A 16,523-nucleotide genomic window follows, 5' to 3' on the forward strand; every position below is an offset into this window, starting at 1 on the left:
CTTCAAATTCCTTCGTATTTTTCCAATTAATTTACAGATTTGGATAAAAATTCACATAAATGTTTTGATTTTTCCAGTTTAAACTTAAAATAAGTGTCAAACATGGTAAGTATATAAGATAATAAAACCCTCACTGCAAACAACCCCTTGTTTGAGTCTGTGGTGAGAGTCAGTGAGTGAGAGAGGGTCTATTCCTGCTTTGGCAGGGGGGTTGGACTCGATGGTCTCCGGAGGTCCCTTCCAACCCCCACGATTCTGTGATATTCTAGAGTTGGGCTACAGGAGAACTTCTGAGTTGGTTTATTGTCCTCCCAGTGTCCACAAACCTTTGCTGGGCTCTTCTCTTTTCAGGCAGTGGCTGCAGCAGCTGATGGGCCCTGTTTGCATAGCTGGAGGTAGAGCAAGCATTGTCACAGACTGGTTGAGGTTGGAAGGAGCTACTGGGTCTATCTGGTCCAGCCCCCCTGTGGCTTAAGAAGATCTCCAAGGAGGACACTCTGCAGTCTCTCTGAGAAACCTCTGCCATTGCTCTATCACCCACACAATACAGAAGCGTTTCCTGTTTCTCAGAGAGAACCTCCTGTGTTCCACTTTGTGCTCACTAAGCCTAGTGCTTTTGTCCTAGCACTGGGAACCACTGAAATGAGCCTGACTCTCATTTCACCTTCCCTTCAGGTATCTGCATATGTACATAAGAATCTCCTAAGCCTCCTCTTTAGGCTAAAAAGGCCCAGCTCTTTCAGTCTTTTCTCATAGATTTGCTCTGCTCCCTGCATCATCTAGGTGGCCTTGCTCTTTGTAGTACCTCCTTTAAGCTATGACAGGGAATGGTCTGTGACTGGAGGAGCTGGAGTGTTTGTTGCTGAAGATCCTTTATGAGCTCTGTAAATTAGAGCAAAGACGACTCCCCACATTGAAACATGTTTGATGTCTGCAAGGTTAATCCACACAACATCTTATTAATGCATGGGAAGCCAGCACAGAGGCTGAAAATCAGGCCTCCTCACTTCTGAAATTGACACTGATTGATATTTTCAGCAGTGGTGCCCTCAGGCACTGTGCCTATAATGTTAGCCTGAAGATTCAGCAGGTTGGAGGAGGGGAAAATCTTTCTGTTAGGTGCAATACTTTTTTTTTTTTTTTTTTTCCTAAATGCTTGCATCCTTTACGTGACCCCATAAGAGACTGTATGAAGACACTGGTGGCCCAGTTGAAGAGATCTGGTGCTTTTCTGTAAACTGCAGGATCTCCTGTTTGTAACCCTGGCCAGTAACCCTACATGAACTCCTGGTGGTTTTGACCAAGATGGGAGTTTTAATGAGAGCACGAGGTCAGTGTCAACACAAATGTGTATTGCTCATACAGCATGCTCTAATTCCTATAAGTTTATTTCAGATGGATCTATGCATCCACTTCTCTCACTGGGAATTTCTGACAATGTTTTGTTGCTGTATTATTTAGCATTTTATGAAATATCACCGTGTGAGCAGATTATGTTTGCCATTTGACTGTTTTGGTGGTTAGTCTTTCATGGACTGCTGTAAGAGAACACAGTACTGAGTTAACTCAGTTTTTGAGGAAGTGTGAGTGGTCACTAGCAGCTTGGATTTGCTGGCCTGCTCCACCCTCTCTTGCATTTTATCTCAAATGGATTGCATAAAATTTCTGAATCTTGAATTATCTTGTCTATAAGTCTGATTTACAAGTCCTTCAGAAACGTCTAGTTCCATTGCTTTTTATTTATTTTTCTTGGAGTTTGATTGGCTAGCTAAGATATGTGGGTCTCTCTCTGCTCTCTGACAGACCTCAACAGTGGTATAAAGATGATTTATTTCTCCTGTGGATGAATGCCAGTATTCATACAAAGGATGTCAGTAAAAATCCACTTGATAGTAACTATGAGAAAGAACGTTACCATGTGAAGTTGAATAGATCATCTTCTGTAAATCTGAATAATAGCAAGACTTGTGGCATCTACTTAATTGAGGACTTGGTCCTGCAAGCTTTTGTAAGTGTGGAAATCCACTTATGTAGCATTATTGACTTCTAGAGGACAGCTAGAGTTCATTAGATTAGTCCAAAGTCATCTATTTTTAATGTATTTGTATCCTCAGGCTGCACTCATACATACTTTGTGTTTCCTAGGAAGAGGAAGGATATCCCAGAGCTGTTAACTGGGAATTTATGAGCTCTGAGCCCAGGACCTAGGACTGCTGCCACCTGCCTGTGCCATCAGGTATCCCAGCACTAAGAAAAGCAAGATCTTGTTAACTCTTACACTGACTTAGAAGAATAGCAACTTCAATGCTGTGGAGTAATCAAGAATTGCCATGACTCTTCACCTTCATGGTTTAGTAGTTTGACTGACAGAGTGCTTGTAGCTCATTGCACGGTTAGGATGCGAAACTTGTTATAAAGAAATAGCTTTGGGTTTCCCATCAGGAAGAACTTTTAGAAAGACTTTTTGGCCTCATCCACAAGATAAAACAAAATTATAAGAAGGACTTTGTAGTAAAAATTTAAAAACACTTTGGTGAGCAAGATTGATTTTTTTTTTTTTTTTTTTTTTTTTTAGGAAAAAATTTTTAAATAAATTTATGATAAATATAATGGTAACAAACTTTCATAGTCATGTATAGTTACACTTTTTTGATACACTGAACAAATTTCAGCTGTGATCTCTCAGTAAGGTGCTGAGCAGAAGAATGATTCTCACTCCTGCACAACCAATGCTGTTGAACCAACTAAAAAATGAGAGTCCAGATGTCTCTTTAGGGGATAGTCTTTTGTTTTATCATACATAAGCGTGTTATCAGAATTCTCATCTGAGTTGATTCAATGCCTGTGAAAAATAATGTACATCTGAATCGTAATGGAAACCTGGATACAATGAATAATGAGAGGAGATTCCAAAGGGAGAAAATGGGAACAGGAAGTTTAAGCTTCAGCTTTTCTATATATAGAAAACACCTCAAGGGTAACCACATACTGTTTTGTATAAATACATTTAAAATGTGTTTGGTAGGCACATATTTTCAATGTGCTGTAATGATCGGAAACACATGTTGACTCTGAAAAATTATGTGAACTATGCAGAGCTCTTGCCCATGCACATAAGTAAAAGCTATTCACGGGGTACGTGTGTAAATATCTAGCTGGAATAACAGCCACATGAGAACTCCTTCAGAATAATCCCCAAGTCAGAAAGCCACGTATTACAGATCTGAAATTTACCACACTGGTGTGTCTACGTAAATAAAGACAAAAGGAAAGATAGGAGGAAGGAAAAACATTTAAAAAGGCTATTAGATTAGAGAAGAAGAAAAATGCTAAGCCATTTTCTTGGCTCTAATCAGAAGGCAAGAAAATTATTACATGCAGGAGCTTAGACTTAGCTAAACATCTTCCTGATCTGAGTCTTGATTTTTATTTACATGTTGCACACAGTCAAGGCTTTAAGCATTCCCTTTCACATAATCATTATTTTGATAGAGGCCAAGAGGGGGCATGGTTGGATTTGTTTATTCCCCTTCCAGGAACAATGCTATCATCTAACTCCCTCTTTATCTTTGCCGGGGCTTTGGGATAGGATGATGTCACTTTTTGTACCTATCAGGATGAGGCCTTAATCCTGGCTGAGGGTGCTGGCTGTTTGATGAATGCTGAATTGGGAAGCAGCCATAGGAAATTTGTAATGCACTCTGCTCTGCTTGAGCTAGAGCAAATAAACTGATACTTATAAACCACCCAGACATTTGCCACTTGTCACTAGATCTTATACAGTCATTGGTATGCCAGTTCTCTTCCAGTCCTCTCACTCTTGGCCTACAACAGAGCAAACTCCTAGTGCAAGCTCCCTGCTTATCTGACACACTTGCAACATGGACTGAGCTGCTTTGGGCTTGGAAGAGGTTCTAAGATCAAGGATTTCGGGACTCTGGAAGAAGGGCAACAAATAAAACATGATCTTTTACTCTGAAGAGATTGAAAGGGAATGCCACTAGGTCTGAGGAGAGAAAACACAGCATCATCTGTGTCTGTCTGGAGTTGCCTTTTCCTTCTGTCTCTCTGAAGAGAATAGGCAAGCAGAAGTATAATTGCCTGTGGTGTGGAGCATCCCCAGGCACTAGAGGCAGACTGCCTCTTGCCTCATCTCTCTGCTGAGGCTGGGAGCTCTGCATCACTGCTGGCAAACGCAGAGCAAGGACTGCTGCTGCTCCTCACATAGGCTTCCTGGGGCTTCATCCACATTCCCTGCTTCATCAGCTTGGAGGATGTAAGGGAAGAAGAGAAAGGAAAGCAGTAGGTGAGCTGGGGAAACTCCCTTATTATCTAACAATGTCTGAAATTACTAAATGGGTGGTTGTGGAGGGGGAGAAATGCAAATGTTTTCTTGAGACAGTGTGTAGTGAAAGTAGAATTTGAACATGTGGATTGTGCTATGCCACCCAACTTCTCTGGAAAGGGAACATGAGTTCATTCTGTAAAGGCTTGGAAGCTGTAGACGGTGTGGGAAACTCTTGTTAAAGGAGATAAATCAGTACATTTGGGAAGTTTACATCTGTCCTTGGGCTCTGCTGTTAGGGGTTGTAAGTGGACACTGCATAAACCCCTAAGGAAAATTGCTGACAAGAATATTTTGCATTAACACTGTTATGTAGCAGCTCCTGGCAACTAAAACACAGTGCCACCCGGACCAAAAGGACTTCTTCGAGAAGGTGCCTTCTGGTCTCACACTGAGAGCTCAATTCTGTGTAATTGCAACTGTGACACTGTGATCTTTACTAACTTAAAATCATGAGACTTTGGTCAGCAATTAGTAGTTTTTGCATCTTTGTAGTGTATCCGGTCGAAAGGTTAACTGCTGATACTGAGGTGGATTGACCTCTATTGAGGTCTACTTGCTTTTCGTGGTGCCTGGAGACTGTAGTCACAACAGCTGGGCAGCCCAAGTTCCTCATATTATTTAGTGGATTTACGTTTGTTCTTCACAGTGTTTCCACATGTGGGAGGGAACCTCTGTTACTTTCATTGGGTGATAAAGGGAACTGAAATGGAGGTCAGCTGAGTGTGCTCAGAATTGCAAAGCAAGTTCAGGAATGGAAGCTCCTGAACTGTAAAAAATGCTCACCTCCCTATGGTCTATCTTCTCTGCTGACAATCTCTGAACTGTTCAGTGACTGATTTTTATTCAGTTGTACATGGTGAGACATCTACCAGTTATTTGATCAATGAAGTTACCTTTGTTTGCTTCGGTTATTATGTCTGCAGAAAATTCATCAAAATTGTATTTAATGAAGAATACTAAAAACATAAGTCTGCTGTTATTACTGAGAAAAGCATCTGGTTGGATATTTTTCTGTCCAAAATGTCTTCCAAATTTCTTTCAAGGTTTTTAGTCACCACTTTGATCTGTTAGAGTGATTTAATTTTCTTCTTACAGTAAGAGAAACAGTCAAGATCATCTTATTTCTGTTTAGTTCTTGGATTATTATGCCTTACTGAAGAAGAGGAAGTAAATGGTTTAATCTGTGGTACAGATAAGTTGTGTAAAAAGAGGTGCAAGATTAGTTGTTCACAATGTTTTCCCTGCCTTCCTCCATTGCATATAGTCTCTCTGAAGGAAAGGTAAATTTACAGTTGTCTTCTGGTGCTGTAGAAGGCTGAGCAGACTGCTGCAGGAGGTGGAGGCTCTGCTGGATTTTAATGCTGAGACAAGCCTGTCCTCTTCTACAGATTTTGGTATGGTCTTTGACTTGTTTGTGGCACTTCTTTCAAAAAATCTTTCTACTTATTTCTGAAAAGATGCTTTGTTGTATATTGCTTTTGTTTTTTCATGTATGTAGAAAGTCAAGATTGCTAAAGGACATCTAAATAACTAGGCTGACTACTGTTAATGGAGCATTTTACACAACTGAATGATGTTCCAGCCTGACTATCTTCTACTTTCCTTTGATTGCATGGAGTTTATGGATGTGTGCACAGAAGCTAGATGTCTCATTAGAGCCTTACTGTCCTTACTTATGTCCAGAGTATCAAAGGTTCAAGGGAACCTCTCACTGGAACCTGAGCTCTCCACAGTGTGAGCACTGCACACAAGCATATTTCCCTGTTGTCCCTTTTTGTCCTCTCTACGAGGTCACTCTGCCAGCTGTCATGTCCTGAGAGTGACTTTTTTAAAATGGCACTTAATCCAGCCATGACACAGTGGCTGGAAAGGGATGTGTGCCATCAATGTATATCTTCCATAATGCAGAGAGGAGACAGTAGTTAAAAGCTGTATAGTTGGAGGAGACCAGGTCATATGCTGGTTCAAATTTTAATGTGGGCTTAGACTAGAGAGAAATCTTGAACTGCTGCAACTGTGTATTTCTGGCAGACAGCCAAAGGGAAGGGGCAGAAAGATTTTGGCAGCATTCATTAGAGGTCCTAAAGCAAGTAAGAAAAAGAAATGCTGAGTTACGTACCATAGTATGTAATCTATTTACTGAATTAGTTACAAGGTTATTAATTATAAATTTAAGTTACACCAAGAGAATAGGTAGTGGCAAATTAATAACCAGCTATATTCATGTATTCACACTCATCGCGGGAAGGGAATCCTAACTTTGTTTTTCTGGGATGAAGAAGACATTTTTCACAAACCCAGAATTCCTTGGATTTGTGAACAAACCTGAAGGGGAGGTGCATCCAGTAAAGGAGTATATGGTGCTGTAGGTGTGCTATATCAGATAAAAAATGTGAATAGTGAATATTATTAGTACTATTATAGTAGTGAATATACATAATGAATGGTGCTATGTTCAGGTGGAAGCTGGTGATGAGTAATGTCCCCCAGGGTCTGACCTGGGACCAGTGCTCTTCAGCATCTTCATCCAGTGAAGGGCTCAAGTGCATTCTCAACAAGTTTGCCAATGATGCGAAGCTGAGCAGGAACATTAGAAGGAAGGGATGTCATCCAGAAGAACCTGGACGAACTCAAAAGGTGGGCTTGTGTGAAACTAGTGAGATTCAGCATAGGCGCAAGGTATTACACTTAGGTCAAGGTAATCCCAGATGTATATACAGACTGGGAGAAGAACTCCTCAAGAGAAGCCCTGTGGAGAAGGATATGGGAGTCCTCATGGATGAAAAACCAGACATGAACAGCAGCATGCTCTTGCAGTTCAGAAAGCTGGTGGTATCCTGGGCTCCATCAGAAGAGGGGTGGCCAGCAGAGATAGGGAAGTGATTTTCTCTCTCCACTCTGCCTTCATGAGGCTCCATCGGGAGTACTGCATCCAGATCTGGGGCCCCCAATACAGGAAAGATGTAAAGCTGTTGGAGAGGGTCCAGTGGAGAGCCACAAAGATGATCAGGGGCACAGAGATGGTCACCTGGCTATGGATGCTCACTTTTCCTCATACAAAAATTAAAATGTGCCACCTAATTTAAAAAAAAAACAACAACCAACCAAACAAAACAACAACAAAACCACTGTGTTTAAATAAAATGTAAATACTTTTTCACATACCACAAAATTAAATATGTGGACTTGGTATGGGTTTTCTTTTGCTGAAAGTAAAAATCTCTCTAAAAAGCAAGTAGCATAATTAAATGGAAAGAGAGGAAGTGAAGAGTTGTTGCACCAGACAAAGCTGTGCTAAATTTTCTTCAGGATGTCCCAAAACTATGGAAGGCCAAATATGCTCATTGCAGGTCCTCACTTCATGTTTTTCTTTGTTCCTTTGCTCTCTACTTTGGCTCCTGCTCTTGGCCACTGTCAAAGAGCAGGTTTGGAACTACTTTGACTCTCATCCAATTCAGAGATTAGACTAAAAATCTGTTTTTATTTCCTTTTCAAACCTGGCATATAAGTTATTTAGGAAGGAAGGAAAAAAAATTCAAAACCAAAACAGATGTAAAAACTCAAACCCATAAGATCTATTTTCTTCATTGTCAAAGATACAGATACTTCACCTCCTTCATCCCTTTGGGGCGTCCGGATTATCCATACTCCTTTTTACATAGCAACCAAGCTTCTGTAAAAGAAAGTGCTGGGAACGAAATCTGTATATCTATCTTCTTCTCAGTCAGCATAGACTGACACGGGCTTTTAGTGTTCAAGAAAATTTGTTTTAATTTTGGAGCTGTTTCTGATGCTGTAAAGACTTTCAGAAGGGCCTCTGCCTTCCTATTCTGCTGTAATCTCCCTTGCAGAGCCTTGCTGTAGCATCCGGCTGCACCATGTGCATCACTCATGCTGTCTCTTTTGTTCCTGTTGTCTCTTTTTTGATCAGACAAAAAGCTTAACAGGAACTACCAATACTGAAATGCACGAGATGATCTGGAAGTGTTTGCCTAAGTGCTGTTATGCCCAAAGCCTTGTGTCATGAGGTGTTTGGGTCTGAGCAGTTGTTTCTAGTGGCAGAACAGCTCTGTAGGAGTGATGGTGGGATGGAGGAGCTTTGAGCCCTGCTTGAAATGTCGGGGACAGTGCGTAGGAACAGCACTGAGTCATGATGGCTGCGCGGGTGGACAGCAGTGGATAGGCTCTTTGTCTTCTCTTCTAATCTGCTTTCAGATGAGCTTGCCAAATGAATTGTCCATTCTGGTATAAAAGGAAAATAAATTTCTGCTGGTGGTGGATGAACTTGAAAATTAGCAACTTGACAATAGTGTAGAAAACACTGTCTCCCTAATCAAAAAAGATTTGGAGGACTTTTTTGAGACTCAGCTAAGCAGCTGCTCTCCAGTCACTGTGCAAAAACCAGAGAGATATCCTCAGTGTGTCTGAATGGGAAACTTTCTGCGCTTTTGCACAGACTTGCTATATTTAGCAGTGTGGAAGTGCTGGTAGAGTTATAACACCAGTTCTTGGTTTTTTTCCTTACTTGTTCAGTTTAACCACCAAGGTAGAATCTTGTCCTAACTTTTCACTTTCCTTCATAGAATTGGCTCAACATTGAACTACATTCCTCAAGTTGTTTGGAGATTTGCAGATGTAGTACCACAGTGAAGTGCCGTATTGAGGTGCATGTTAAAATAGGAAAAAATTACTTGGAAAAAAAGGATGTTTTTTTTACCAAGATTTCTTGAATCTTAGTGCTTAAATACTAGTATAAGAAGCCTATGTAAAATAGAGAGGGAGACTTTAATCACTAGACCACAATGACTCAAACATTTATGATGATGTATCACAAAAAGCTTTAATTCTCTTATCTCACTTTAGTATGACTGGCTGCTGATGATGAAAAGCTTAGATAGGGTGAGAGAGTGGAGGAATGTTAAAAGTTGTAGCTGGATAGAAAGAATGGGTAGGGAGCAACATTCACCCTTCTCACGCTGATAGATGGGTTGACTGCTGTGGTGTAAAAAAGAGAAAGAGGAAGTAGAAAATGCAACTGCTCTGCAACCTCAGCACAAAATGCTGGTGAGAAGCAAGCACGAAACTGAGGTCGGAGCACTTCCTGGTAAACATGTTGGCATTGCCGCATGACACACTTTGCCTGAGGGCCTGGGGGCTCAGCAGCTAGCTGCTCTCCTCATAACCTCACATAAAAAGTGTGTTGGGAAGGAATTTAATTTAGTTGATCTAAATGGTAGAGATGGTGTGTTTACACCTAGGGACAGTACCATTTCTAAACGCCGTTGCTTGGAAAATAAGTGTGCAAGCAAAAATACAGCAATAGGTCAGCCTCTTCTTGCTGCTATTTCATTAAAGGACTTTTTTCAAGTTAATATCTTGAAGGCAATTAATACATTCTACATTTCATATGACTGTTTAAGGACAGTATTTTACTTTTAAATGCAGCAGACCCCAGTGGATGACGAAATTCAGTGCGTTTTGGGTGAGTTACCTCCAAGTTGCTTATTACTTATTGATAAATTTTTGGCAAAGTGTTAAATGTGATAATAGATAGTTGCACTGGCTATTTATCTACTTGCTGATCTTACACTTGGGATGAAACATACTTACTTTGTGTTCTTTACAAGTATATAGGTGTGCTAGCCTTAAGAATTTTGGAGTACAACTTTATAGAGTGTATTCTACTGGTTAATTTTTCCCTCTCAAGAAAGGCATTACATTCAACAAATCCCACCTTATCCCAGAGATTTTTTGTATGAAAATTTGTATAAAGATCCTTGTTCCTTTTTCTTTCTGTGCAGCAGCAATATTATTACAACTGGAACTACAGAAGGATTTTATCAAAGATGAAAAGAAAGTGGTGGCATAAAGTTGTGCAGGAAATTACTTTAAGTAAATAGTAGGATTTAGAATTCTCTATATATGCTAAACTCCTTGGTTAGTATTAGTGCAATAAAACCATTGTATAATGTTTAACTTTGGTAATCATCTGTTTTCAAGTCACTTTAAGCAATTCTCTGGTCACTTTTCTGGAAACTGTTTAGTTTCTCTTTTCCAATAACAGCATCATTGAAAAGACAGCTAATATACTGCCCTCCTGTGAAATGTTTATTTTGGAGAACTCCAAAATAGAGATATCAGTGAATTTTCTTTGCATTCCTCTAACGTAGGTGATTACTGTATGCCTCCTTTGAAAGTGTGGAGGTAGAGCTGTGGATGTGTCAGTTCCAATCAAGAGGTGAGTCAGTGTCAGAGCTGGGTGGGAGCCTCTTAGTGCTTGTCTCCCCCCTCTCCCCCCACCCAGAGGCAGCCAGTCCATCAGCATTTTATTCTCAAGGTTAGAGGTAAATGCACAGCTGATTTCCCTGTAATTCTGCAAAATCATACCTCCCACAAGGTTGATGTGGTCCTGGGGAGAGAGGAATACAAAGCTGGAGTGATATGCATATGACATCTCACTATTCTCTCAACACCAGAGCGCTCAAGGTCTTCCTAGTTCTCTCAGCTTCAAATTCACCTAGTTATAAAACATGTTGAAACAGAAAAATACCTTCACAGAAGTTTACTGCTTAAGAGAAAAGCATTTTGGCTGTGGGAGTTGGTAGCTTTCTATCATAGATGTTAAGTGCCAGCAACAACTGGTTTGCAGGTAACAGTTGGGTATGGCAAGTATGAATCATACGCCTTGACAGAGATGCAACTCTTCCCACTTGTGGTCTCAAGCCTGAGACAGAAATCACACAACCAATATATACATACACGTTTTAATAAGTGATATATAATCTGCTTTCTGTGACTTTCCAGTACCTTTTCGTACCTTCATCAGATACTTACTTAGTTGAATAGGCAAAGGAAGGCTACAATGATACCTTATTTTCCCATCTGCTAAGAAACAGAGATTAACACAGTAATTTTAATTAAAAAGGCACAATATATAATGAGATGCTATTGCAAATCTGTGACTTGCAGCACTTTTTTTTCTTTTCTGATTCCTGTGCTTCTCCTCCCAAAGAGAAAATAAAAGTACCACGTCTCGAATTCTCAACCTACAGACGTTTCCCCTGTGCAGTATCCTTATGAAACAAATATGAAATCTGCTGTAGGAACATGATAGAGAAGTAGATTAATCTGTGAGCTGCCCTCATGTTCCTGGCACATACAGCTCTGGTTATTCTGCTTCTTCAATTGTTAGTTTCTTTGCATGAGCTTGTCAGACTAGTGAGAACTGGGAATTCCTACACAATGCCCTTTTCAAGTTTTTGTGTGTTCTTGTAGTCATGTTAGCATGAGATTCCCTGTGGGTCCCCAGGATTCCAGAAATCTCCCTTCTGCCTCAGTCTCCCCCACTCACTCCCTCAGACAGGAGCCTAGTGATTTCTTCAACATACTTATGCACAATTTTCAGCATCACTTTTTAACTCCTTGCATCACTCACCCTATTGAACTTTTTCTTCCTGTGATGCTCATCATCACTCAGAAGTTAGTGACAGTGTCTTACTCTTCACCTCTACTGTGTTTTAGAGAAAGCTAATAATAACAATAAAATTATCCTCTGCTATGTATATGTCAACCTAATGTTCCTGGAAATAACTTTATTTGCTTCACTCTGTACACAGTTGTTCACTATTTGCTCTGTTTCACAGAGTAATAATTTCAACTTTGCACAGACTTTCACACTCAATTTACTGGAGTGGTGATTTCCAAATCCCCTTCCTTCAGTCTGTCTTTTTTGTCACCTTTAACTGTTTGTTTCCCCTGCCTCCCTTGCTTTTAGTTCTTTATGACTAGGAAAGAGATGTATTTCCCAGTCTAAATAATAGTTTTGAAATATTTATGTTAAATCTCTTATCAGTTATTTATTACAAAGCTGCTTATATTTCAGTTCATTTTGATTCGAGACCTTTTTTCTGTCAATTCTTGATCACTCTCCTCACTGATATTTAGTCTCTCAATATTCTTTCTGTTAGATATTGTGATGATTATTTTACACTGTCTTCTACACAGGGCTGTGTCATTGATTCACACAAAAGCATTCCTACACCTATTATATTATTCACCATTCCCTGCCCTATTTATCTGAATATTTTGTTCTGTTTTTTGACTACAGCTGCACCTTAAGAAGAGGCTTTCTTTGAATGTGTTCTACTCCTTCTAAGCTGATGTTTTCAGCAACAGAGCCATTAAGTTAATCAGTTGAGTATTTTCCACTTCAAATGTTATTTATGGAAATTTAACAACAAAAATTCATACATTTAACTTTGTCTTACTGCTCATCTTCAGATGATACATTGGAGAGAAGTTTTTACAGGCAACATCTTTTGTGTTAGAGAAGGTGGAAAAATGAGTAGTAAACAGGAAAAAAAGAGAGACGAAAATATAAGTGTATTATTGTATTCTGAAGGAATAACTAGCTCTTCCCAAAGTTGATGCAAAATACCATATGCATGAAACACAAATACCAGTAACAAAGGTATAATGCATACGGTTACGTGGTTGACAGCTAAAAAGTAGATTTAAAGAAAAATGATTTACTTGTGCTTTGTAAAGGGGATTAAAAGAAGAGACAGAATGCTCGCAGCCTTGGTGGAAGCGCTCCTCAGATTTGTGTGTTTGAGGGTGATTGGTTCATTGGCTGGGTGCTATTGGAAATGTGGCAATTCCCTCTTGGCTATAGAAGTACCAGGTGGATAGCCAATGAACTCATTGCTCTAGTATATTCTCATCCAACAAAAAATTCATCTCAGTGGCAAAATATCTTTGTCTGGGTGCTCTGATATACTGAAAACAGTGCGTGTTACTCAGTGTGAACCAGATGTTCCAGCTACTCCCTATAGACTGATGTGACTCACCTGTTTTCTATGTACTTATGCTTCTGCCAAGACTAATAGAAAGCCTTATAATTATGACAACTGTCATTTGTGGCTTTAGCAAGGCTTAAATTAAATTTCTTCGGGGTGTCCTACAGGTGGCACTATAATTTCATCGTGTTGAATAGCAAAGCAGTCAGACCTCTGGGTGGTTCCTATATTTCCCTGTGGACTCTGGAATTTGCGTGCCACAGTAGAGAGATCTGAGGAAATCCTGTGCATCCCTAGACAGCACAACTCTGTGCTGCTTTGAAGAAACATGTCTGTAATATTTCAGAGTAGAAAGGAAAGTTCACTTCAAAGCATGAGACAATCTACCTTATTTCTAACAATGTTTGTCACTTTGAAGAAGATTTAACAGTGCACATTCAGTCTATTCTAGACTAATTCAATAGGTGAAATAGGCAAAGAATGGTGTAAAGAGCAAAATTAAAATTTAGGTTTTTATGCTACTGTTAACTGTTGATTTGTTCTGTAAGTCAAAAATGCATGACTGATACTACTGAAAGCATAGGCCAGAAAAGTACCCAAAACTACATGTCCTGATTATTTTCTTTGTCTCCTAGGACAAATTAACATGTAACTTACTGAAACATCTGCCCCATATTTTTTTTGGTAGGGCTGTTCATTTTGATTTGTCAGTACCTCAAAAAGGAAAAATGGGAAATAAAAATAGTTGGTGCAAAACTGTTAGAAGCATGTGCTCCTCTGCAGACCTTGCTGTCAGCCCCATCCCTATTTGGATGTTGTTTCCTGGGACACACCCTGTAGGTGACCCAGAAAAAAAGAACCGGTTGTGCTTCATGCCCATCCTTCCTTTTGTCCCAAGGGCTTTCCTCAGCATGTCTGGGCTTGGGCTGCCCTGCGCCCTCAGCACCTCTGAGTGCAGGGTTCTTCCCTGGAGGACACCTGGGAGAGCGACGCTAAAGGGGCACCTGAAGAATGGGTCAGCAACTGAGACTGTGCTGAGACTTGCACAGTGGGATTTGTTACAGAGAACCTATCCCATGCTCTCCTGTCTCCTACGATGCACTCAGAGCCTTTTTTCAGATGTATTTGATTCTAAGTTTTTAACCAATTTCTACTTGTGAAACAAAATGTTTAAAACTAGCTATCTGAAAATATTTCTTGTTTTTCTGTTCCATGTTCAATTTTACTTCTACCTAGCTTGGTTCCAGTGTTAATTGCTCTGATAAGCATGGCTTTTAGCGCTTACTTTGATGCCTGGCTTGTGGTTTACATAGTCATGACTTGTAAAAGACATACCAGTTTCCTCTTGGGCAACTTCGGCTTTGCAACCAATTCCTGTAAGAGTTTCCTCTCTGCTTCGTGAGGGATGGGAGTTGACAGGACAAGTGTGGCTCTTCGTCAGAATTCCCTCTTGGTAAGGCTGTGGCTTCTTTCTTTCCTTTTAAGTGATGGACGTAGTTGTTTCTGCCTACTGACATATATTTTCTTTTTTTTTTTTTTTTTTTTTTTTTTCCCTTTCTTCTTAAAGCAAAAAGACTGGTTTTAGTCAGTGAGAAGTAGCATTTACTTGGTGCAATAAGGGAAGTTCACACTGGCATGTAATTGCTGTTCTTTATAAATGGCTGGGTAAAAGATCTTATGCTTCCCCTTTTCCTCTGCTGTAGTTTAAAAAAGCAAATGGGTCACCTAAAAATTATGAATTCATCAGGAATAGTGAGTGTTTGTGGAGTGAGAACAAGTGTCAGGATGCGTATGAACAACTTCTACTTTGAACAACTTCAATTCAGTCATGTTTCAACGAGATTCAGAAAAGCTCAGGGTGACAGCGTATATCATTGCATCAAGCAAATCAGAATCTTTGTTCCGAAGAGAAGCATTCAATATGGGAAACAGCAGTTCCTTTACTGATATTAGCTTCTTAAAATTGTACAAAGCTAGTATCATTTGTAGAGTATGTACTGTGCAATACAGGGGTAGAATGTAATGTTTTGTGGTGACAGTGCTGGGTAGATTGAGTTCTGTTTTCAATATGAAAAGATCTTGGAATACATTAATTTTAATCTTTTTGTCATAGACATGAATAGATGCAGTAAAGATGCAGAGAAAGTACTATGTGAATATGTTCACTCTCACTATGAAAAATAGGACATCTGGAATTACTATCTTCTGTCCTTTGCCCTGAAACACAAAACCCAAAATACTGACTGTATCTCTGGACTCCAGTTTTCCTGCACAGAACACTCCTCTGGTGGAAGCTGAGATTAACACTTTGTTTAATCTTTTCCTTACCTGTTTGCTTTCAATAAGTCCTTTTTAGGGTGTAGGTTTAAAACTTTTTTTTTTTTTCTTTTCTTACTGAGGTCAGTTATATTAATTGCAGTCTTCAGAAGGCTCATTGTCTCTGCTCAGGAGCTGCAATTTAATTCAATAGGATTTCCTTGTCTGCTGGTTACACCATTTTTTTCATGATTTGCAACTACTCATAAATGCGAGAGGAATTGTTCTGGTATCTTCTGATCAAATGTTATTTCTTTACCTTCCCCTGTGGTGACTTTTTTACAGTTTCTAGAGGCAAAATGCTTCTTTCTGGTAAGGAAACCGTGCCCCTCTCTGCGTGCGTACTCTGGTGACATGGGTACACACACTTTGAGCAGGATGCAGTCCTTTGTTGTGACTCAAGTTAGAGGTTTTGAAGATCTCTGCTTTCAGAGGCTTCACCATTTTGACTTCTCCCAGCTTTCTGTCTCACTGCCACCTAAGAGACAGCAGTTTACTCCTCAAAGCAGGAAGAGTGGGTACTCACAGTGCTGCAGCATTTGTTTTCGTTTCAAGTTATCCTGATTTAATAGCACAGGAAGGTGAAATAGCACATTAAAGTGTATACTGTCTGTAAACATGTGCTCCAGGACTGCACCTGCATGGGATCCTGGAAGAAATAGGGTGACAGAAAACTGTTTTGTTCTGTAAATGGCAAGAGCCAGTTATACTGGGTTTTCTAATGTTCTTGTGTGCTTCTTGTGCAACCTGCCTGCTGCTTGTTCTCATTCTTACTGGGAGATCTGATTTCTTCTGAGGCTGTCCAGTGGTCAGAAAGCAAAATTTGCTTCTCGATTTTGAGTGTGTTTCCTCAATTGGATGCAGCAGCAGGGTACTGCATGCCCAGCAAGGCAGGCGCTCCTACATCTGTGTGTTTGCTGCGAAGTGTACTTGGGCATTAAGCTAGCATGGGCTAGAGAGCTTCAGTGATGGTTAAACTGCTCTGGTCTATTTTGTCCTTGTTAATTCCAGGTGGCAAATTGATCCCACTTGACCATCTTGCCCATCCCTTCTGCATGCCT

General features: G+C 40.0%; 1 protein-coding gene across 10 annotated transcripts in view; it reads left to right on the forward strand.

Annotated features, from left to right (window-relative positions):
* The first annotated feature begins 4,200 nt into the window (after positions 1 to 4,200).
* The window catches only part of IPCEF1 (interaction protein for cytohesin exchange factors 1), a 65,170-nt gene continuing 52,847 nt past the window's right edge, over positions 4,201 to 16,523 (forward strand). For 5 of the 10 annotated variants that reach the window (XM_042809269.1, XM_042809340.1, XM_042809355.1 and 2 more), the window contains exon 1: positions 9,467 to 9,830. Coding sequence is in view for 1 of the 10 variants with exons in the window: in XM_042809332.1 (XP_042665266.1) it covers positions 9,807 to 9,830 (24 nt within the window). In the remaining 9 variants the exon portion in view is untranslated. Of the gene's footprint in view, positions 4,307 to 5,612; positions 5,743 to 9,466; positions 9,831 to 10,518; positions 10,587 to 14,562; positions 14,600 to 16,523 lie in introns of those variants that run through there. The other 5 variants (XM_042809278.1, XM_042809294.1, XM_042809287.1 and 2 more) reach the window with 4 other exon arrangements.

Source organism: Centrocercus urophasianus, unplaced genomic scaffold (genome assembly GCF_019232065.1).
Source record: "Centrocercus urophasianus isolate 14NV4802_14NV808 unplaced genomic scaffold, USGS_Curo_1.0 seq_10, whole genome shotgun sequence".
NCBI lineage: Eukaryota > Metazoa > Chordata > Aves > Galliformes > Phasianidae > Centrocercus > Centrocercus urophasianus.